Here is a 24,073-nt window from a genome sequence, read left to right as displayed (position 1 = left end):
GCGAAGCTGACACGGCCTTATATGAGTTAACTGTCGATTACTGCATGGATCGTCTTTGTTCACTATAATCACTCATCATATGTTAGAACGGACGAAGTAGCTGCTGTTTATTGTACGATCCAGGCCGCGTTATTCTTGGCATTTTTCAGATATTATTTTTGGCAATTTTGGCTACGACATGAATTTATAGACTCGAATTAACCACATAAAATGCTTCAGTTTGGTCATTCTTATGAAACGGAAGTCACAAAACATGCAGTATATCCACACTGTGCCATCAAACTGCAAGATTTAAATCCGAATTGTAAATGATGTTGGAGACCAAATTTACCCGATACAAAACCGAGTGCTTCTGCTATATCTATTCTCAATTACCGGCATTCGCACACATGTCACAATACTAATGATAACAATTCAAAAGGGTTTCTGACACTTCTGGATCGCAGCCTTCACTACCCAACCAATGGTAAAAAATCATGAGCGACTTTAATAATCATTATAATAGGAAAAATTATCCAATGTAAAACTAGGAAAGGACTGAATTTATATATGTATGTATGTAATGTAACGTACGTATTGATCTCAAGGCCTTTTGTACAATGTATGTTCATTAATGAAAGCATGTCCGTATTGGAAAACGTGACACAATCTATCAGTCATTGAACAATGAACGTACAGACAGTTTTCAATAGCAAGTTTTAAAGGGGAAGGGAATTTGACATGTGCACATTGAGCATATGCTGCGTTTGACCATTGGCATTTTACCTGAGAAAAACTGGCAGTCAGTAATGCACTCAAACCCAGGTCTCGTTACAAATAAACTACCGGAAAGATATCGCTATTGACGCATGTTACATATATATCCAAAATCATACATGTAGATATTTGCAATTGCTAATTAGATCCGCATAGTTTTTAAAACCACAAAGATATTTTCCAATATACGAAGGAAGTGCTCAAAATAAAGTTAAATCGAAGGAAGGGAGAACTAATTTATATATATTACATATATGCAAGAATATGATAAATCACATAATCATTAAATATATATTAGATAACAGAAATCCTACATGGATCCAAGCTCTTCTAGGGGAATTGAAATAATGTGTGTTCTCATTTTCGAGATAAATATGAAGAATGCAGCACTTCAGGTAAGAATGAACATGAAGTACTTTGCTATTGGAATGATATTGAATGAAGATATCCCGATCAATCAAGTTCTTATTCGGAGAAGATCATCTGTGATAGCACCCTCCCGCACGTACTCGGTAAGCAACTCTCTCCACAAAGTATCCACTTGAAGCAGTTCTTTGTCACCTTTGATAACAAGATCCGTCCAAAATCACGGCTACAGTTGAAACACAGTTTATGTAAAGTAAACCAAATACTAACACGACTCAATCGTATCCAGTCATTTTAATCGAAGGCTATTTTTGAGACACACACAACTATAGAGACATGGAGATGAATGCAATATCATTTTGACAAATCCTTCTGTAGATTTAGCACAAGCTAGGCAAGTGCCAGAAAAGTATCTTCAGGTTCGAAACCTGTATCTTCTAAGATGGTCCATGACCTAATGAATCGGAATTGATGTCAGGTTGACGATTCGTCAATACGAAGTTGATTACCATGACCATAGTAAAATGACTGACAAGTCCAGTTATCAATGATATTCCTAGGAAGACCTTTTCCTAATTCAGTTATAGTTGATATTTCTAGACCTTTTCCTAGTTCTAACAGCAAAGAAAATATATAGTACAACACAGGCGACGATTCCTATCATAACGATCCAAACCCAGAGGTGGTCAGTATCGAAGTACTTCTACTTTTTGGAAGTACTCAAGTAGTTTTCATCTACTTCTGGTACTTACTCAAGTGGATGTGATTTTCTCTACTACTCCGTAATATTTTATGATCTACTCACTTACTTTTCGCTATTTTCAGTTTGTCAAGTAGAAGTAGTTTAATCCCGCAATCAGAGGTGGTCAGTAACGAAGTACTTCTACTTTTTGGAAGTACTCAAGTAGTTTTCCTATACTTCTGGTACTTACTCAAGTATATCTGATTTTCTCTACTTCTACTTCCTAATATTTTGTGATCTAATTACTTACTTTTCGCTATTTTTAGTTTGTCAAGTAGAAGTAGTTTAATCCCCCAATATGAAAGATAGCTTGAGGAATTTCGGGGCTGTTTTCACGGAGTACCAACATTTAATATTCATAAAATTCAAGTGAAGCCCAGAAATTTTGTTGCGCTTCGCACATAGTAGTTATGGAGTGACAGAGATGTTTTCAAGAAAGTATCAGTGAATATAATTTAGGTACCAGATTGCTTGGTTCGCTCACATCATATTGTAGCCCATATCAAATATTTCATCACAGTAAATATGGCCAGCCATAACGTTTGAAACTACCGTTTCGCAAACTAGCAATTCCTTATTATCATATCGTAATCTAGCAGCTCTTCACGTGTCCTGTTAATCTGGAAAATCCGGCTTTTTTGAACGTTACCCCTGTTTTAGCAGATCACCTTTAAAGCTTCATGGACAAAAGACATGACATATATTTTCCGCTTTTTAGAAGTGGCATTTGTATTTCACTTTAAATTCCGAGTATCATACTTTGAGTTCTATAATTACTTTCAGTTCTTTTGTCTAAAGAACATAAATGTTGAAGCATAAAAGCAAGTGTAGTGATGCCTCTATTTTCCGAAAATAAAGCTACACTAAATATAAATTTTACGATCCACGATATTAGTTAATAACGAATACAAATCGCGCAAAGTGTATCAGATACAACTTCTCTGTATTGCTTTTCGTCTAAACTTAGGGCCTTATAATATGGGGTAGGGCGTCATGCCACGATGTTATCTGAAACAGGGACTTTTAGTATACAAAGGGTTGGTATCGCATTTTCATAACAGAAGAGCTTTTTGGATCAATACTATAATTTGAATCCCATGACGCGAAAGAATATTTTTTCTGTCGAAAATTGATACCTCCTGGGATGCATCAGTACGAATCAAGCTGTCTGCACCTTCCGCATAGCTCAATTTTTTGCAGCTTTGACAGTCTATGCGAACGAATTAAGCCTGTTTTCAAAACTACTTACTTACTTGAGTAGATTTAAAGTCAGTCAATTCTACTTCAACTTCAAGTAGTTTTAGGTGGCTTATGGAAGAAGTACTTCTACTCGTACTTGAGTAGATTTTTTCGTCGCTACTTCTACTTCTACTTGAGTAGCCTTCTTGACTACTTTGACCAACTCTGCCCGCAATACGAAAGACAGCCTGAGTAATTTATGGGACGTTTTCACGGAGTAGCAATATTTAATATTCATGAAAGTCAAGTAAAGCCCAGAATTTTTGTTGCGCTTCACGCACAGTAGTTATGGAGTGACAAATACGTTTTCACGAAAGTATAAGTGAATATAATTTAGGTACCGGATTGCTTATGGATCCGCTCGCACAGCATTGTCGCCCACGTCAAATATTTCATCACAGTAAATATGGCCCACCATAAAGTTTCAAACTACCGTTTTGCAATCTAGCAATTACCTATCATATCATTATCTAGCAGCCCATGACGTGACCTGCTAGTCTGGAAAATCCGGCTTTTTGGAACGTTACGCCTGGTTTAGCAGATCACCTTTGAAGCTTTATGGACAAAAGACATGAAATATATTTTCCGCTTTTTAGAAGTGGTGTTTGTATTTCACTTCCAATTCCAAGTATGATACTCGGAGTGTCATACCTTGGGTTCTAATTGCTTTCAGTTCTTTTGTATGCAGAACATACATGTTGAAGCATAAAGGCAAGTGCAGTAATGCCTCTATTTTCCGAAAATAAAGCTACACTAAATATAAATTTTACGATCCACAATATTTGTATACTAAATTGTATACAATATTTGTATACTAATCGTGCAAAGTGTTGAAACTGTATCCGATACAACTTCTACGTATTGCTCTTCGCCTAAACTCGGGGCCTTATAATATGGGGCAGGGTGCCATGCCATGATATTCTCTGAAACGGGGTCTTCTAGTAAACAACGGGTTAGTATCGCATTTTCATATCAATACTATAATTCGCAACCCATGATCCGAAAGCATGCTTATTCTGTCATTCTGTCAAAAATTGATACCTCCTGGGATGCATCAATACGAATCAAGCTCTCTGCACCTTCCGCATAGCTCAATATGCTGCTTTTGACAGTCCATGCGAACGAATTAAGACTGTTTTCAAAACTACTTACATACTTGAGTAGATTTAAAGTCAGTCAATTATACTTCTGCTTCAAGTAGTTATAGGTGGTTCATGGAAGAAGTATCTCTACTCGTACTTGAGTAGATTTTTTTCGTCGCTACTTCTACTTCTACTTGAGTAGTTTCTTGACTACTTTGAACACCTCTGTAAACCATTAATTAGACCCACGTAAGCGAAGTAATTAAACAAAAAAGACTCAATGAAGGAAGTACTCGGAGAAGCGAACATCTGGCACTAGGCCGATGGGTAGGCCTATGTCAGATTAAGATACCGTAACCGGGCCTTCGACATCCTCTTATCTGGTAATTACATTGCATTGTGGCCTGTACATCGGATTGTACATTGTGTGTCTTCAGCGGGTGAAAATATCAGCGATTAGGACAATTAAGTTGTGAAAAATTGTGGCCCTGTGCGCCCGCCGCCCATACCTTTTGCACTCACCTAAGGCTAACCCTGTAAGTATCTATTAAAATCTGCCGTATCTTACCAATGATGAAAAGTCTTTCTTTTGCACGTGTCAGAGCAACATTGACCTGGTTTGGGTCTGACAAAAAACCCAAATGCTTCCGTGACCATTGTAAATTTGGTTTCAGCATGATTGATGATGAAGGCAGTGCTCTTACAGTTGAGAGTATGACAATGTCGGCTTCACTACCTGAATGTTAATATATATATTATCTATAAATAAATTCATAGAAATGTCCAGTTCGGATTTAAACCAAACACATCAGGGATATGTGTTTTAGTTCAAATTCACAACCCAAGCATACTAAGTATATGAAAGATTTACATTTTCATGAAAACCTACCTTGACTAGTAACTACTGTACCGACATGAACATTTGCCAAGTCCCCTTTCGATTGAAGCATATCCCGTACTATTTTACCTTGAGCAGTATAAGGTGACAAAACCATGATACTGTCAAGTGGTATATTACAACTGTGAAGTCTTTGGAGAAGTTGTACCTGAAAAATATGATATAAATGATATCATAGGCGGTCTTACATGCTAACACAGGGAGAGTATGTCAGTAGTCCTGACCCTAAACAACTACATTAGCAATAATATGAAGTATTGAAGAACAAAGAAATTTCTAATTGTCACATTCGTTTTTCTGTACCTGATTTTAAAACTGTCATAGTAGATGTGGAAAAAAATCACAAATCCTAATCGAATGCACTGGCCATGGCTGTAACCAAGTCACAAGTCAATGTTACTTTTATACTTTTGACTCGAGCCAAGTCGAGTCATATTCAATTGATCAGCGAGTCAAGTCCGAGTCGAAGTCTTTGTGGTCACTGTTCAGTTTTTAGTTCAAGTAGAGTTCAACCCAATTTTTGACAACTCTGTTTGGGTGATATCGAATGCCTCGCATTCATAATATACCAATTTTCATCATTCTTGACAATTTCAGGCCCTAATTTTGATGTACTAGTACTAGAGAGAGTACTGATAGACGAAATACAAATAATGTGTAATGGTTATGCGGAAAATGAGTCACCATTTTGATCTCTGTAAGATTATGCATTTATTATTACGAGCCATAACCATACAATCTCGAATTTATGCTCAAAAGGGCAAAGGTCACGAGAGTTCGCACGGAACCGACGTCAGAACGTACTCTTCCGTTTGGAGTCACGGAAAGATAAAACGGATATTTCAAACTGTCCGCTCCGAACTTCCTCACGAACTTTCCCTCCTCCGAGAAAACTCAACAGCTCAACTGGAATGCTACACTGTACCACTAACTGATTGAGAATAAATGCTGAGTAGTAAACATTTCAAAATCTTGTCGATTTATGCAATAATTATAGCGTTGCCGGCTAATAGACATGAAAACTATTCATGGTAACATGATAGCTATTCATAATACTGCGTGAAAAAGTGGTCTTCTGAAAACGTATTTTTCCTCAAGAAGCGATCATCTCATTTGTGACTCTAATTTGCGCATATTTTGGACAGGTAGGGTACAAGGAAAACAGTCCATAACAATCCAAATTCAAATAACCGCAATACCACAGCTTTTGCTTGAGTAATGTTGAATTTAGATTGATCTCCATAATCCACAGTCTTGAAGTGCTGTACGCCTTCCGTTCCCTTGACGTTCCAAAAAATGACGCGGTGAGGATATGACCCGAATGGATCGTGCGGTATTCCTTGTCTGGACCGTACCGTTTCGTCACATACAAGCTGGTTTTTGTAGAATTGCCGGGACGGAAATCTCATGATGTGTTCATGCTGAAAAAGATCAATTCCTTTACTTGGAGATTCAGTGTTTGCTGTCATCCAAAAGTCACGGATTAATATTTTGGGAGATTGATACCAATGGCCATGTACATAGAAATCCAGATGACAAACGATTTAGATCAGCAATGAAATATTCAACCAACAAGCATTAGCAAGCTCTACACTACAGTCTACTCTACACATTTCAATAAAGACAGATCAAACCAGTGACATTTAATCATAGGTTTGTTGACAATATACTGACCAACATATTCAGCGAATATTTTGGCTTGTTTCTTTTCAGTGGTAACCAAGGACTGCATAAACAGAGCATGGGTAGATTTGTGGGTGTATACTACTGTGACACATGGAGTTCCGCGGCTCCCCGTACATCAACGACATGGGTCACCATTTTGGGTATAAAAGGTGTAAAGATGTACTTACCATTCGATATTGTGTGGTCAACATTCCGACTTTATCTTTGTATCTCATAAACAAGGACTCGCTCAACCCAAGTTTTTCAGCTTTGCTACAAGTGATGACCGGCCGCAGCTGCATATGATCTCCAATGAGAACGACCTTGACAGGAGATGAGTTTACAATATTGCCGGAAAGTCTAGATACATACTTACTTGTCTCGGTCGAACAGCCACAAGCGGCAAAATAGCTTCTGGTTCACTGCACATCCCACATTCATCAATGATGCACTGCGCAAATCTCAATTCTGAAAAAAATTAGCATAAAACATGATAGAACTACACGCGTACAACAAGCAAATCTTTATAGTGAGTTGAAATATTTTTAAAGTCTATTGTCCTATTACCACAAATAACAAAGCAAAGGTGGTCAGTAACTATGTACTTCTACCTTTTCCTAGTAATCAAGTAGGTTTTCGCCTACTTGCACTACTTTATCAAGTGGCTTTGTTTTCAGACTACTACCTCTTCAACTGAAGATTTTTTCGGTAAAAAATACTAACAATTTACACTTAAAATTTGGAAAAGTAGTATGATTCGGCTTGCTAAACATAAAAGATATGCGAAAACTAGAAATTGCCAAGTTCATGTATAAGTTCCCCTGCGGTCCCTGCCCTGAAAACTTCAACGACTTGTACCTCAGTATCAAAAGTGGATAAGTACGAAACACACGCGTCTCCCTAGTCCAGTGGTTCTCAAACTTTTCTGAGGCACGGCCCCCTTATCGTCATATCACAAAATCCAACCAGGATGCTAGCAACCCCAACAGATTGTTTGATGGCATGGAAGGTTATGACTGTGGATGAGAGAATTCAAAAATATGAAATTCGGCCTATATATGGAGAAACACGCTCGAATTGGAGGTAAATCGCGCATAGCGCGAAATTTGCTTTGCAGTTGACCGCTTCTTCGCACCCCCTTCAGATGCTTTCACGCCCCCCAGGTTGAGAACCACTGCCCTAGTCCAACTATCATATCGTCCATATGGTAGACAAAAAAGATCATTGCTCTATCGAATATGCCAGACCAGATTTGTGGAACAGTATCTCGCCGGCAGTCATCGAGCATGTCCACACTTAAGTCGATATACGAACATTTTCTACCTATTCAATACTAGTTAGCCCTCTAGTTTACCTGACCACAACCTGACATATCGGTCTTGCTTTACAACACATGCCACCTTTTTTGTCATCTGCTTTTTTATATCATCTTCTTTTAATTTTCCTTCAGTGTGCAATGTACATGCTTCCTTTTTTACATCGGCTAGGCCAGTTGGGTGTCTGATTTTAAAGACTACTCCAAGTCGTTTCTACAGCTTCCTATCTTTCATTGTATCACAGTCTTGCTGTGTATTGAAATGATGATATTGTTGCAATGAATTGGATTGTACAAGTTTGCATCGGTTTTATCGGTGAAATTGTCATAACAACCGTGCGAAATAGCTCCTGCATCAAGGTAACAGAATACATTTTCGAAAACTATACCTATTTTTAGTGTCGTGAGTGGTTTTGTGTTAATCACCAAGATACACCCTGCATTTCAAAACTAGACACGTTGCCTACTATCCACCAGTGTTGGGATCAAGTCTCTACCTTCCGGTCATGAATCATTGCACATTTTGACTCGAGTCAAGTCAAGTCACGAGTCGAGTCAAATAGAATTTTCGAAGTATCAGTGACGATGCAAAGTCATTAAATTTTGCTAGCTGTGTGAAAGACAGAATAATCGGCCATCTTGAATCAAAAAACGAATATGATGTAAAATATGCATGCAAGAAGGCGTTGTATCGCTGACGCACACGTAGAACTTTAAATAAAATATGTGAGTAACTGTATTGCTACATGCTACAGTCTGTCATTATCAGCCAAGAGGATCGAATATGAAACCTTGATTAATATGGTACAATGCACTACCCATCTACACATTCGTGAGAATATAAACACATAAACCACATTCGCTCGATATAAATCATATGAGAGGGTTGGTAAAGGTGATCACTAGGGCAAGTTTTTGTTGCAATCAAATCCATGGAAAGTTGCTTTTATTTTTCACAAAAGTTGCAGTAAAAAGTTGCATGTCTTTTCACAAAGTTGCACTAAATAGTTGCATTTGTGGACAAGTTTCTTGAAAGTATCCAAGGCACTGTAGAAAAACTCAGTGTTGACGACTTCAAAAAAGTCAATAGCCTGAAAAAATTGACCCGGTGAAAATATTATTTTCGGTGGTCTAGACTGAATGTACGTCTAATCAGAAAGGACCTAAAATTTTAAAGACAGTTAAATAATAAAGCGATCGATTTACATATAGTGCCAAATATTTCCAGTAAAAAGTTGGTTGCATGAAAAATAAAAAATAAAAACTTGCAAAAATGTGCATGAAAAATCGAAAAAAGTTGCAAAAAGTTTCATGAAAAATCGAAAAAGTTACATAAAGTTGCATGAAAAAAATTGAGAAAAGTTGCTGAAAGTTGCAATATAAGAATCCTCTAACCAGCTTAAAACACGATGCTACATAACTTCCGAGTCCTCATGAAGCTGCCGGAAGCTGTAAAAAAAAGTTGCAAAAGTTGCAAAAACTTGCCTTAGTGATCACTGTACATTGCGCAATGTAAGCAATGAGCCGTCTAAGACACAGTTATACGTTGCTATTAGATTAACCTACCGCGTTGACAACGTAAGCTGTGATCATTTCGTTTGTGGTCAATTTATTTGTGATGTAACAGATTAGTGAAACGTACAATCAGTGAATGACTGGTTACTCTCACAGTAACACCGGAGTATCGCGAACAATGCGAACATACACAAAAACAGTGACTTAATCGGCACCGTTTATTTGATGACTTGAAATTGACTCTTAAATTTTGCTCCGGGTCACGATTCCATCCGCATTTTTGAAGCGCCAAGTCAAGCAATTTCACTAAATTAGATCGACATGCCAGTAATCTAATTCTAATCTAATTTGCGAAATGTTCCTATACTCTAATTCTAATTTTAATCTAATTTGTGAAATGTTTTTATGCTCTAATTTTAGTTATGATCTAATTTATTGTTTTCATCTAAATGCATCTTTGTCCGCGGCATTTTGCAGCGAGTTAACAAGAATATCCCTCTCGAGCAGGGAAATCCAGTGCCAAGTGGCCATCGCATTACATACATCGTGCAATTATAGTAGTTATTGTGACGAATAATAGCCATCATGTTGGCATAGTAGCTTGTAGTCTGCAAAAAACATCAATTACGATCACGTTTTTAAAACTTTACGTTAGTACAACGCTGTGCTCACTTACATGGGCGATGGGCATGGTTACCACAAATGAAGTAATTTTATTAAAGAATCACAAGTACAACAATAAATATTATGATCATAAACTTCGTTTCATATTGAACTATGAGCTACACACGATATCTGACCACGTTTATCAGCGACTAATGAATCGATATTGAGGCTAGCCAGACATGCTACTAGCTGAAACATTATTTCATCCTAAAGATTGATCTTGTGGGAAATCCCTAGGCCAGTTGTTCTCAACCTTTTTGCGTTCACGGACCCCTTTCGGACCGTCACAGACCCCGAGGACCCCCCTCAAGATTTCGTTCAAAAGTATCGCAATTATCGTGCAACCGTCATGTGTCTTGTGCAACTATTAATTGTAGGCTAGTGAGAAATAGCCGCAAAATGACTTTTCTTGAAAATAACTCCATAATATATGGGAAAATTGGCTAGGCTTTTATTATTTTGAAAGGAATTTTCCAGCTGTATTTATTGTATTGGAAATCCGCGTCTTCGATTTGATATGAATGAGTGCCAAAATCCATTTCCACCAAGATATATTGGTGGCGAATGTAATATTACCGTGTAACGCCTCCGACGACAGCTTTTGTTGTGAGTTTTTAATGAACATATCACGTCCAGCCTAGTCATTTCTATCTAGCATCTTATATTGAAGTTATTTAGTGGTTATTTCACAGGAGAAAATGGATTTCGTGGCGAGGTTTCAATTCCTTCATTGGGGTAGATTAGGAAAAAATATTAAGGAATTTATATTTCAGACGACTGGTTACCAATTTGCTGAGACTGATAACTCCAAATCAAAAATGTTTTGCAAACATTTGGAAGTCACCCTGTTTGACCTTGCTACCTCCAACATTTCATTTTTCCACAAACCCCAACAAAAATCTCTAAACAGCAATATGTTTGCATCAGCAGGCTATTGGCAATTTGACAATTAAAATGAATTTGCATATTCGGATATTTTATCTTAGACGACCATTTCGATGATGCGAGTCCTAAAATCTGAGCAATTATGAAGTGAAACTGGCTCATGCTTTTCCTAATTAAAATAAATAAAAAGTAGGTTGTCGATCATTTTAAAAATTTAGAGGCTTTGCGGACCCCATGAAAATGCTTCATGGACCCCCGGTTGAGAACCACTGCCCTAGGCCGTTGCAGGGCAAGGCAATATTCTCATTGTTCATATCAGCCGACTCTCCATCGATTGAATGCTGTTACCATCGATGAAACCGTTTCAGTTAGTGAGGAATAGTGTTGTGGGGCACAGACGAATAGCTAATTTTGAAACAACTACAATAATTGGAAACTGAAATCAATTCCAGCATTTCAAAATTCTGTACTTTGCTTCTTGTTCCAAAATCACAAATCAGATCGCCGACCGCATGTGGCCCGCGTGTCGGTGACCCCTGGTATAGTACAAAACCAGTCAAGCTTGGTGTACGGACGTTAACCGTTCTCATGTTTATGGGAATGCAAGGTGATTTGATATGAACTGAACTAATTTACAAGTTTTTGCCAATTCAGTAATACTAATTCTAATTCTAATCTAATTTGGAAAAAACTGTGTAGCTCTAATTCTAATCTAATTTGGAAAAAGCTGTGTAGCTCTAATTCTAATTCTAATCTAATTTGGAAAAATTGTGTAGCTCTAATTCTAATCTAATTTAGATAAAAACTGCGTAGCTCTAATTCTAATTCTAATCTATTTGTTAAAGTGGAAAATTTTCTAGTTGTCCAAGTCTGAAGTCAAGTCAAGTTATTTTTTGCAAAGTGACTCGAGTCAAGTCAAGTCAAGTAATGACTCGAGTTATCCCAACACTGCTAAAAATAAGCGACTCTTTGAGCAGATCTAAATTTTGAAATTGCTTTCTCGAGTACTTTTAAGGCCAATATTTTCAACTGCCATTTAAAGTAGTTTTGACATGTCTTGAAAATTGTTATTTCTACTTGTCATTGAATAGAAACGGCGGTACTCTTACTTTTACTTGAGTACACATGCTGACTACTCCACCGCCGCTGCATGTAAGAACAACAGATGCGGCATATGCAACTATGGTATTATTGGATTACTTGTGTGTTTGTCAGTCACTGTATCCTGTCGTGTGCTGTTGTCCTCCGTTGGCCTCATCATATTGGTGAGTTGATATGAGCATGAGCATGTGCATATCACAATGTCTGCATCTTGAAGCTCTTTGACTTTTGCTGCCTTCACGACAGAATAGTATTCATCCATGTATTTTCGTCCCAAGAGTTCTGTTTCCTCTTGTTTCTGAGTTTCTGAGTCTCTGAGTTTTGGATTTTTTCTTCCGAGTATAACACGCTTTACTCTGTGAACAGACATCAGAATGCATAAGAAGTTTTCGGTGCTATTGTACTGACATGAACAGAACCACGGATGAAGTTCCTGATACATATTGGGTATTATTCAGTTGCAAATCTGCCATCAAGCCTTCAAACCTATACCGGCTACTTTGAATAATTTTGGGACTAGTCACCATTGGCTTCAGTAGCTTGGAATGGGTGGTTGTATTTTTTTCACCAGACTTACTGGTGTTTGGTGTTCTAGTTATCCCACCATATCACCAATGGTCCGACAGTGGTGACATGACTTCACTTTCATGATATATTGTGATTAAGTCCATTTTATGACCTGTACATTGTAAATGACTCGAACCAAGTCATATGACTCGAGACTAGGATGGCCAAGACAGACATTTCATTGTAACTTCGAAGAATAGTAAAGTCAGCATATTATTAGTATTTCGTCTATCAGTCCTGATATTTGGAAAATAGGGCCAGATACTGTTAGGACGAAGGAAAATTACGATAATAGGAATGAAAGTCATTCTATGTCACTCAAGCAGAGTTGAAAAACACGATTTGAACTGGGTTGAACTCATAACTAAATAGTGAACGCAATGACTTGGACTCGACCCTCTACTCACTGACTTGGACTCGGACTTGACTCGGTGGTGAATTGAAAATGACTTGACTTGACTCGAGTATAAATTGCAAAAGTGATATTAACTTGTGACTTGGAACCTTGTGACTTGGTTACAACCCTGCATCCCACAATCTGATAAAGATAAATGGTACATTGGATAGACATTACCAAATAATTATCAGTGCTCACCTGTCATCGTATTTCTTTATTTCTTCCGAGAATTCGTTTCCCTTGGCGCGTATCAGCTCATGCAATGCTACACCAGATAGCTGCGGATCAGGTTTCTTGCTGTCATCTTCAGTTTCAGCAGAGCCCTTGCTCGGTTTCAACGGGTTCGGGTAAAGTTCCTCTTCCAGAGCGAGACTGTACATTCTCACCACTTTCAAGCCACCTTTCTTACTACTTTCAAGCAGGTACCCTTAAAGACATATTGGATTCAACAAATATTTATGGCAATTGAGCATTCGTCACGATTATTACTTGCAGCAACGTCGACGGATTTATTTGAAGGTCCGACGTATAAAACTTTGTCCTTCGTACCTCCAGCCTTATTCATGTGTGCAAATTTAGCTGCAATATGTGCGCCTAGCAGGGATTTGCCAGTTCCTAAATTCGAAATCATACCGGCTCATGATTGACATACATAAATATAGCTATGCCTACGATATATAATGCTGAACTAGCTTTTTTGAAACAACTTCAATTGCACATTCAATTATTCATTCTTTTAGTCTGCTTCTTCACAATGTTTACCCAAATCAATGCGTGATATATAAAATTTTGAAGATACAAAAGAAGAATTTTTATACTTGTAACAATGGCACAAAACCAAAGGGTTAATAATGTACACATGAATGGAGGAATATACGAGATTAGGATGTCTAAAAGGCGGGAAATTTGGGTGTGGCTGCTAGCCTGCTGATTGTTTGCAAATGGTGGTGTGATAGATAAAACTCCACTGATAATTTTGAGCCAGATCAAATCCTGCCCGCAGTTGCAGGAGGATTAGGAAGCGGCAAGTCAAACGTACTAGAAAACTACATCTACACAATCTGATATTATCTTGTCATAATAACAGTCATCTTCTGAATATGTAGACACTGTGAAAACAGATGAAGTATATGGCCGAGGGTGGACACAATAACTAGTTTTGTGTGCTGTACTTTGGGCAGCCAACGCGGAGTTCATCGTTCAATGAAATGAATTTCGATTCCAAAACTGGAATATCAATCTGCCATTGCAAATGACGAGCAGCATGGTGTGAATGTGAATTTGGGGTCACCATGGATGTCGAAACAGATGCTAAGCTACGCTAGCGACGAACTACATATAAGCGGTGAATTCATATTCATAATATGAACTCATTTTAGATGTGCTGAATTTAACGAATGATAGGTAATGCCTTCATGTCGCCTACTATTATTTGGGTGAGTCTTCGCGGCGGCTCTGTTTTAACTATCAAATAAACAGTGGATGGTGTCCGGCATTTCGTCGTTCTCACTAGCATTTGAATTTGTAAATAACACTGCTTTTATGAAAGCATGAGATAAGCAACGATAACTTTTGCTCAAAATAAAATGAAATATCATTTGTTCCAATTATTGATGTCTGTTTATTTAATTAATCGTACTTCATTACGAATCAGTGAAATAGCGATAACCATCATATCTGAAAAAACAGAAATCCAGTTCAGTACAAGGGCAATCCGAACGAGGGAGGAAGTGATGGCGGTCAGTCATCATTTCAACAAAATAATTGTGGGGTACAAAAAAGAAAAAATTTACGATCCATCAAAAGAGCACTGCTATGACCACTCAAGCGGGCAGAGTACAAGGAATGCAGAACTGAGCGGCTTGCCAATTCGACTGATGAAGGCAATATCTGGAAAGTGAACATATACCAGCATTTATTTGTAGGTATCTGCAATAGAGGTACTTGGGAACGATACTGCAAAACATGTACCGAAAAAGAAAAGTTTGAAAAATTAAAAACAAACTTTATACGGTTCGCCTGGTCCGTCGTTTAGTATATGAAGTTATGTTCAGTGTCATCACTATAGTGTAGAGCAGAGCAGGAAGAGAGACAGAGTAAGTAGGGGTTCTCAAACTTTTTTGACTGTGTTCAAATTATCTGCATGTATCGCGTACCCCTTAAAATAATACTGCACAACAGACTATGTATTTAAACTTACAAACTTCACTCATTGCCGTGGATGAGCTTGACACTATACTCGGCAGTGCTTTCTGCTCTTCATCATGAACATGCTTGAAAAATCTTGCCCACAACTCAAATGAGAGCGAAGGGGAAGAGCACACATTTTTTCGCCACTGCTGGATAGGACTTTACCATTTCATACCAGTCCCATAGACTATGGCCTGCTTGTCATTATACAGAAGCAAAACACCGAAGATTGCAATAGCGCTAATCAAAAAACAGAAATTCACGACAGGTAATGTAGTTTAGGCGAGTAATGTTGCACTCAATATAAAACATTGTGGTTCAAGCCCGAAAATTACCCCGTGTACCCCAGTTTGAGAACCCCTGGTTCAGAGTATGACAAAATACTGTGGATTATTACCCAACACTCTCTCATAATACTCTACTGATCAAATAATATGAAAGAATGGTTACCTGGCGGACCCTGAATCAAGGAAAAGTTGCTTTGAATAGCAATTTGTTCTTGTTCCTGCTGCAGCTTATTCATAACAAAAGGGAATCCCTCCAATCTTTTTTCCAACCACCTTTTCTTGGTTTCTGGATGCCATGGAACTGGTACTTGACGTATAGTTCCCAAGCAAATTGCTTGGATCAGTGCGTCATCAAAGCTAGGACTAGCAATTGTGCGTAATGCTCTCTGCATACACCTGTATATTATCTACAGTTGTATATTGTCTTAAAAGAATAAACAAGTCTGTACAGCACCTGTGAACATATGACAGCGGCATAACTTCCACTGTCCAAAGTCTTCCATTTTCAGTTCCAGGCGGAATTGCACCAGATAACACTTGGAAGTACACGAATAACAGTTTCCCTCCGCTACCTTTTCTCTGCTTCTTTGGTAGTGTGGTGTTATGATATGCTTGATTGAGCCTGGCGGTGGGTTCCCGCATTGTTTTGAGGGCTGACATGCATGTGGGTTGCTGAAGGAATACACTTCGAGTTTGGTTGTATAGGTGCCTGTCTAATAGTCAGTCTTGCAGCTAGAAGCTTGGCGATAATGCTATATCGTGGCATCGGTGGAATTCGAAGCCACCCCATCGAAATGACTGTAAACGCTATTATGCCAGATAAAATTCGTTTATATTTCGATTTTCAGGTTATGGAATTATGCTACTTGACAGTAATTATTCCCTGATAAGACAAAGTCAAGAACTCAAGTAATTTTGAAAAATAAATTAAAAACTCGCTTAGAATCTTATTAGTTTATGATGCCGTTCTTAAGGCGACAAAAAAGCCCAGAAAAAGACCCGACGAAAGAAAGCACTCACAATGAATGGAAAAGAACTAGTAGAAAGGGCCGCGGCTTCAAACAGATCAACATCGAAAAAAGAACTGTGACATCGGGCACTCCGGGCACTCTAGGCCGAGGTGGATGTCAGAGTAAAGGATCGCTACTGATGCGTGTCGTTCTACATCCTCCTATCTGTTCATGACATCGCATTGTGTCTTATCGCATTGTACATTGTGTGTGACTTGTTCAGATAAAAATATAACCCAACCATGTTATGTTATGTTATGTTATGTCTCAGTGCAGTATGTCTAGAAACGCAACAGATATATGTCTTTTCAAGCAGCTTTCCATGACTGGCACAAATGGGATATTTTGCCCATCTGTTGAAGCTACTAACAATGTAATGCATCAATCAAGTATGATACATTAGTTGAGAAACAAAGCGATTTGCACAAATGACAAAAGTCGAGTCAATGGATCACGGATCCCATTGATCAAAATCCACTCACGGCGTTCGATTCTTTGGTATCTGTAACAAGGCCATGCACAACAGCAGTGTATCGGTTGCGAATTCCCTTGGTAGAAAATTTGCGATACTGGCTATCGCCTTTTCCTATTTCAATATAAAATTTCATTGTAGAAGTACTGCATGTAAATTAGCATAATTGGGTGACAAAACTATTGCACTTACTTCCCTGGGATGGTACACCTTTCAAACGACAGCAAATAAAGTCACCGCTTTTGATTGCAATGTAGCGATTGTAACAAAATCCCAGCAACAATTGGAAACTTGGCTTATCCGGTTCACTTACCCCTAGAATATAGAATATGCTACATTCCAACATATACGTTATGAGAAGGTTCACATGCAGTACCTCTTTTGGGTTTTGTATGCCCTTCCTTTGATAATGCCACGCCTTCGATGGTTATGGAAGAATTTTCACGCACTGTAGTATCGGCACCATCCATTCTCACCAACGGTTCCCATTTATTACGATACTGCCGCAGATTTAAAATCTCATCTTAAAAAAAATTAGCAACACAATATAACACGCAACCAACAGAATCTGTCTATACAAAATTGAAGGTGGATAAAACACAAGAAAGTAAGAAAGACGTCGGCTAATATTTCTATTTCATACCGAACACGGATATGGTGGAGCATATTCTCCAATGAATATTCCTACATTTTCGACCTTGTCACCTTGGGTATGGGTTTGAGTGATATCCTCTTTCAGAATTTAAAAATTGATAGCAGAGTTGCAATGACTCCTGACTCAAAGTCAAACTTTACTCGGGAGTCCATTGGACTTGAGACATTGAACAATCTACTGTGATTATCCGTGTGATATCGAACGTTATAACCATCACCAAAACGACACCTGATGGAAAAACGTATTGAATTTTTTGAGTACGAAATCCAAACGAGGTGTGACCAAGGTGCGAAAACTTGAGCGCCGCAAATGGTGTTAAGCATTGCGATTTATAAATCAGGATCGGCGTTCAGAGATTCAGCGCCAAGCTGCGGTTAATTTGCTCTCTGTGATGTGAACTATTCTCATCCCATTCTCTCAATAGATGTTTCTTAGAACAGGGTTGGCAAATCTGCGGCTCTTTGCCTGATTTCAAGAGATGGCCAGTAGTGAAGTACCACTAATTCTTTGCAGTACTCAAGTAAGTTTTGTATAGTTGCATTACTTACTTAAGTAGCTATAGCAGTGGTGGTTCTCAACCAGGTTGCCATGAGAACTAACTAATATGGGTTAATTAAATTAAACTAAAATTAAGGACAACCAAACTCTGAGTAGCATTTGGGAAGCTGGAGACTGAAACAATGTCACCATCGGCAATGAGGCCGTGATAATAAAGACAGTTCAGTGATACCAAGGGCTAGCAGTAAAATTAACAGGTGACAATCACTTATAACAGATAAAGGTCAGTGGTTGATGCATAATTTGATATAATTTATTAATCCTGGTTGCCCCTGACAATATCTTATACATGTCAACATGTTAACATGTCAACATGTTAACATGTCAAAATTTGTCAAAATTTTGTCAAAATTGTAGCGTTAGGTCAAATTTGTTTGAATGAAGATAAGTAGTACAATTTTAACATTATGTGCGAAAACATTTAATTTACATACGAGATGTCAAAATTTGGTCAAAATTCAGTTTTTTTTAGGTAAAAAAAAGTCAAAATTTTGATTTTAGGTCAAAATCTTCCTTTTCAAGTCAAAAAAATAGCCCCACTTTTATAACATATACGTCTAGTTCAGTATGGCTTGGAAAGAGAAAATCAAAAACTTTAGGAAAACTTAATTCTCTCAACATGTGTAAAATGGACATAAGCTACTCTGAACCTGATATCCGTTGACACCAAATTGTCTCACACGTGACACATTGAGTAGTTATGGCGAGGTAGAGGGTAGTAGGCCTGAGGAGGGAAAACATAATGGACATTTTTGCCTGCATGTATGGTAAGGTTCTTTGCGGCAAAACCAAACATAACTCGACTCAAAAAAAGGGTGACCTTCCCCGACTAACAGGATAAACTTACTGCTTGAAATCTTCTTGACGTCTTTTGCAAAAATTTTGAGAGGTTCTTTCATATGCTCGACGCAGATGTCAAGATCGGAAGCGATTGAGAAAAGCTGGACGTCTGGAGTGGGAAGTTGGGACGTGTTCTGAGATCCGGTCAATTGCACCAAGACTGAGCTGCCGATGCCATATTTCCAGCAAATCCGACGCTTGTGTTTAATTGGATCGGGAGCAGTTGGCGTTTCTGCTACCATTTCATCGCCTTCCTTGACTTTCGGTCTTTCTGCAGCATCAGTGAGACTAAATCAGAAGTTTGAAGGAGTCAGTATACCACAAAACGCTGCAATATATCTGGAAAATCAATAACTATTGGTCAAACACATCATGGAATGCAATTTCTATTGCTAGCTTCGACAGATTTTGCTATGTTCCAATTCTAGCTACCAAAAATTGCGCTTTTACCGGAAGTTGGTTACGTAAATATCGTATTTAGAGCCCAGTGCTTATTTATATCAATAAAATCGTACGTCGGCAATGTTTCGATGCAATAAATGCAATGTCGACACAATTTCCTATACCTTGTGATCGTTTCTCTCAAATCCAGCTGGTACTGATCTAATTCATGCTCCAGCAAAGCTGGCCTCCTTGACAAAACTTGTACGAAGTTCTTCCAGAGCCTTGCAGGAATCTTCACCACAGAAACGGGATCCATGCAAGACTTGGAGTCATTTTGGTCACCATATTTGTAGTACCTAGGAAGCAAAAGAAAATTGTTTCTTAAAATTTCCGATTCCTCGATTTGGGTGTATATTAGACACACAGGTTTCGGCGACTACTTCTTCAATACATAGTTGGAATTAGAAAGGAATAGATACAATTAGCAATTTCTGGGTCACACCAAAACTGTCAATTTCAAAAAAAGGGATGTAAAGGTGCTTGCGCACATATTTGAGGTATTCCAGACAAGGTCTGAGTTAAAACACAGAATTCTACTACAAATAAATGAATTTCCATAGAATTCAATGACCGCACATCAGACAGAACCACCAATACACTACTTTCTTCGTTTGAAAAATGTAGAACAAAACAAAAGTTCGCAGAAAAAGTGATTCGGATTTTACGGTCATCGAAACTTTACGATACATGTTTCAGCGTGGACCTCACTTGAAGAATCTGCCATATCAGGCCACCCCTTCAGTGACCTAACCCAATTTGCCAAGTGATAATTGTATTTTATGTTTCATTCGAGTACGCAATGTTAAATAAATATTATCTCTCTTTCAGAAACAGTTGAAGTAGAAGTGTGTCTAAAAAGAAGACAGTTTGAGTGCAAAATAGAGAAAGCTTTCGAGCACAGTACTTCGATAGTGAAATAATAAGCTACTGACCTCAGCGTCCATTCCAGCGTCGTAGAAGTCGATTCGATAGAAGAAGTATTATCTCCATTTCCGTTTCCACACTTCTGGATCATTAAATTCCCCAACTTGATTTGCAGGCTCTGGGACGTCATAAATTTCACCAAAGGTATCGAAATCTGGATGAACGCCTCTGACACCTTCACAATGGATTTGTTTGTAAAATTGTTCCGATCGTAAGTAAACAGCACCAGCCCCCAAGTAACGGAATGGTCACCTGCTCAATGCATGCTTCAAAAACAACGGGTTCCTTCTCAAATGATTCGGCCAAGGATGCTTCCGCGAACTTCCGCTCAAACTCATTGTGACGATTGTCAGTGTCTCGGCAAAATCTACCAGAGACAGTTGTTACAGTACATAGTTTTGATTAGCCAAGATACCGGGCTAACCGTTTGATGACTTCTTTAGTGTTTTCGTTGATGGATTGGTTTTCCAATAAATTCACTATGCATCTTTGAATCAGGATGTCTGTGTATCTGCGGATGGGAGAGGTGCTCCACGTATAGCTATCGAGCCGCAGTGAGAAGTGATATTCACTACGTGTGGTGAAGTATGCTTCCTTCTGGGAGCGGACGAAGCTGATAAAAAAAGTAGGGGAATACGATTTTATTGGTTGAGGAAAAAATAGCGAACAAGTAACAGATGAAGGCAATACCGACATATGATGATATCTATGTCAAGTGTTACTCGCAGTGGAGTTCTAGCACTGACAATTTCGCAGTAGCTGTTGATTCATGCATTTTTGCCGCTAGATTCTCATTCAACTACTACCTTCTCATAGCAGTGTTACGTTTACTGAATGACTTTATTGTGACTCCACGTATTGAAAATAGGAAATGACTCATGACTCGGAGTCAAGTTTCCTATTCATTTTTCAAGTCATTGAATATTCTGCTCCACAAAGCACTCTTATCTTCTCAGTCGCATTGAAAAGTGACTACATTTATCAATCCTAATCCTTTTTTTACTGAATTCCATTTATTGCTTCTGCAGTGAATACGGTTATCACGGCTTTGGCATGGTCTAACTGCCATTATAACGGCTTTGACTGGCAATATATTATCACTACAACCATGTATAAATTCACTTGATAGGTATCGTTTGTGTGAAACTGACCGAGGCTCATTAAATTTAAATATCTGTGAATATGCGGCATTGTAAACGGGATTAATGAGAACCAAACGGGCCAAAGTTTGGGATAAATTTTCGTGACTTGATTTGAAAAATTTTGAAATGGCTTGACTCAAGTCAAAAGTTGAATTGACTCGAAATGAATTGCGACATGAACGTTGTGACTTGGTCCTAAACTGTCTTAATGTGAAGAACAAAGTTGAAAAAACTCTTCAATCTACACAGAACGCAAAACCTCGCCATATTTACCTGTTTACGCTCGGAATTTGAGAAGGATGGAGATCATCACATGCTGCAAGAAATGCGAATATATCAAGAGATTCTTCATCACTTGCTTTCAACATCTCTGACCAGTAGGTATCAAGAATGGTTATGTAATCCTGGATAAATCAGGCAATAGTAACATTGTCGCAAATACACACAAGCTTTCAAAATTGCATAGTACCACTTTTTGGATTGAGTCCTCCGGTGCCTTTGGAATTTGGCTTGTTGGTTTTTTAGTACGGACGACATTCTCCCATTCACCACTGTCCTCATCCTCACTGGAATCGCTTTCTTCATTGCGTCCATCGAAGACGTCCTGACGCCGTCTCAGGTGTTTTTTCAAGGAATTTAGATAGCACGAGTTAGGTATGAGATTGGCATGAATCTTTTCCCAAGTGGTCCAATCCTGTTCTTCCGGCATACGCTGCGCTCTCACAGGTATTGTAACTCCCTTTGAAAATAGCAAGCAAATAGACATGTTTCAAGATACTGTCGCAGGTACAGAACTTCAATATACAATCAAATAATATATTCATATTGACATAAATCCGAATACTTTCGGCTGACACTCCTCAAGAGTAATCGTCAACAGCAAGTAGGGATTTCCAAAGAGCTCAAAAGTCATAGCAGGTCTTTACACTTTATTTCAATGATCTCAAACGCACGAGCCGATTTCGTAGTTTTTAATGTTTTTTTTCAATGAGCCACAGCATCAATAAGGGTATTCGTTGTCTTTCCAAGTAGGCCTCATTTAACGGGATGAAATTGGCCCATCGAGAGTGAGCTGACCTTGCAGACTGACATTCCACACACATCGTGAAAATGTGATCTACTATTGTAGCAATTCACGCCTGGCTCAAAAATCACATTTATATATTTGAATAAAATTGTTATTGTACTTGGTAGAGAGTAATCATAATTTATCAATATTATAAGATTTAGAGACCATATGAGAGGACAAATGCATCAAGTCGTCATAAAATCTGTTGTGTTATAAATTTGCAGCTAGCGGACATTTGATGTGCCACATTTATAGATAGAATATTTAAGAAGCTAACAAAGATTGATCTGATATCACAGCATTTCAGCAGTGTAGCCTAATCCAGGTTTCAAATATACCCCTGATAAGTAGGCTATTGATCATGACATTGCCTTAATCAAGTTAAAACAGAGTTAGATTTACTGTTGAAGATTGGAACAGATAAATAACAACATAAATATAGTAATTAATGTGTCATAGTAATAGAAAGGTCCAATCGCCTTTGGTGTTACAGCAGTGGAGCATGCCATTACATTACCAGTCACCTTTAAGCGATGTTACTAACATGGATAAAGGGACCCAAAACTAACTAACTACACATCAAGGGGCAACAGAATGCAAATGGTTGCCAAAACGACCTGCTTATGTAGCGATTTACCAACCTACCACCTTCAGATCTATTACTATTCCCCTCAACACGCGAATAGTTTATTGAGTCAATAGTTGTAACGAAGTCACGGCGTTCCAAGTCACAAGTTCTACCCTGATTTTAACGGTTGACCCGAGTCATTTTCATTTTGTCATCGGGTCGGTACGATCCCGATTAATACTACTAACGGTCCCGTCCAAGTCACAACTTTCAGTCATGAATCATCAACAGGTCATGTTTGATCATCATCTGTAGGCAATGTGACGTAATAGCAGATCTTCCACCATATAGTAGCGTTGGAAAGTGATATGATAGCGACGTTTGATAAGCAGTTTAAGATTTTCGAGCAATTTTAGAGTGAATTTCAACTTTGTATTCTGAGAAAAGATATGTGGGACTCAAATATTGTCAAATACTTGTAAATCCAAAATTTCGAATATGAGACCCATGATTTAAATGGAATAGAGCACAAGTTTCCCTCACCCAATCGATTAGGTATCGAGCAGTGTTCATATTAGTTGCGATCATTGCTTCTTCGATCAAAAGATGGGCGTGAGCCTCCAAGATATGATCGAAGGTATTCCTTTGCTTGTAGAAAGCCTCTGCTCCAAGTCTTGCGAGACGCCATTGCCACATGATGCCCCATAATTTATCTGTCAG

At 38.3% G+C, this 24,073-nt stretch overlaps 1 protein-coding gene and 1 long non-coding RNA gene across 5 annotated transcripts in view; one reads left to right on the top strand and one right to left on the bottom strand.

Moving 5' to 3' along the window:
* Positions 1-467: 467 nt before the first annotated feature.
* The window catches only part of LOC145447272 (3'-5' exoribonuclease HELZ2-like), a 49,488-nt gene continuing 25,882 nt past the window's right edge, over positions 468-24,073 (bottom strand). For 2 of the 4 annotated variants that reach the window (XM_080325689.1, XM_080325690.1), the window contains 22 exons: positions 23,897-24,066; positions 22,186-22,455; positions 21,990-22,120; positions 20,999-21,187; positions 20,827-20,941; positions 20,583-20,749; positions 19,773-19,946; positions 19,214-19,494; positions 17,530-17,676; positions 17,346-17,468; positions 17,164-17,267; positions 16,126-16,343; positions 15,835-16,067; positions 13,684-13,809; positions 13,393-13,621; positions 12,330-12,586; positions 7,125-7,216; positions 6,937-7,071; positions 6,283-6,504; positions 5,075-5,231; positions 4,754-4,921; positions 468-1,317 (listed from right to left, as the gene is read on the bottom strand). In XM_080325689.1, the coding sequence (XP_080181815.1) occupies positions 1,214-1,317; positions 4,754-4,921; positions 5,075-5,231; positions 6,283-6,504; positions 6,937-7,071; positions 7,125-7,216; positions 12,330-12,586; positions 13,393-13,621; positions 13,684-13,809; positions 15,835-16,067; positions 16,126-16,343; positions 17,164-17,267; positions 17,346-17,468; positions 17,530-17,676; positions 19,214-19,494; positions 19,773-19,946; positions 20,583-20,749; positions 20,827-20,941; positions 20,999-21,187; positions 21,990-22,120; positions 22,186-22,455; positions 23,897-24,066 (3,812 nt within the window). In that variant the 3' untranslated portion in view covers positions 468-1,213. Of the gene's footprint in view, positions 1,318-4,753; positions 4,922-5,074; positions 5,232-6,282; positions 6,505-6,936; positions 7,072-7,120; positions 7,217-12,329; positions 12,587-13,392; positions 13,622-13,683; positions 13,810-14,791; positions 15,085-15,834; positions 16,068-16,125; positions 16,344-17,163; positions 17,268-17,345; positions 17,469-17,529; positions 17,677-19,213; positions 19,495-19,772; positions 19,947-20,582; positions 20,750-20,826; positions 20,942-20,998; positions 21,188-21,989; positions 22,121-22,185; positions 22,456-23,896; positions 24,067-24,073 lie in introns of those variants that run through there. The other 2 variants (XR_013917510.1, XM_080325691.1) reach the window with 2 other exon arrangements.
* On the top strand, positions 16,337-16,938 carry LOC145447273 (uncharacterized). Its single transcript, XR_013917511.1, has 2 exons — positions 16,337-16,580; positions 16,646-16,938. It is a non-coding gene; the product is annotated as an uncharacterized LOC145447273 (long non-coding RNA).

Source organism: Botryllus schlosseri, chromosome 9 (assembly GCF_051294905.1).
Source record: "Botryllus schlosseri isolate E-star chromosome 9, Bs_hap1, whole genome shotgun sequence".
Taxonomy (NCBI): Eukaryota; Metazoa; Chordata; class Ascidiacea; order Stolidobranchia; family Styelidae; genus Botryllus; species Botryllus schlosseri.
The sequence above is the reverse complement of the archived record's forward strand: the minus strand, read 5'-3'. Positions and strand labels throughout refer to the sequence as shown.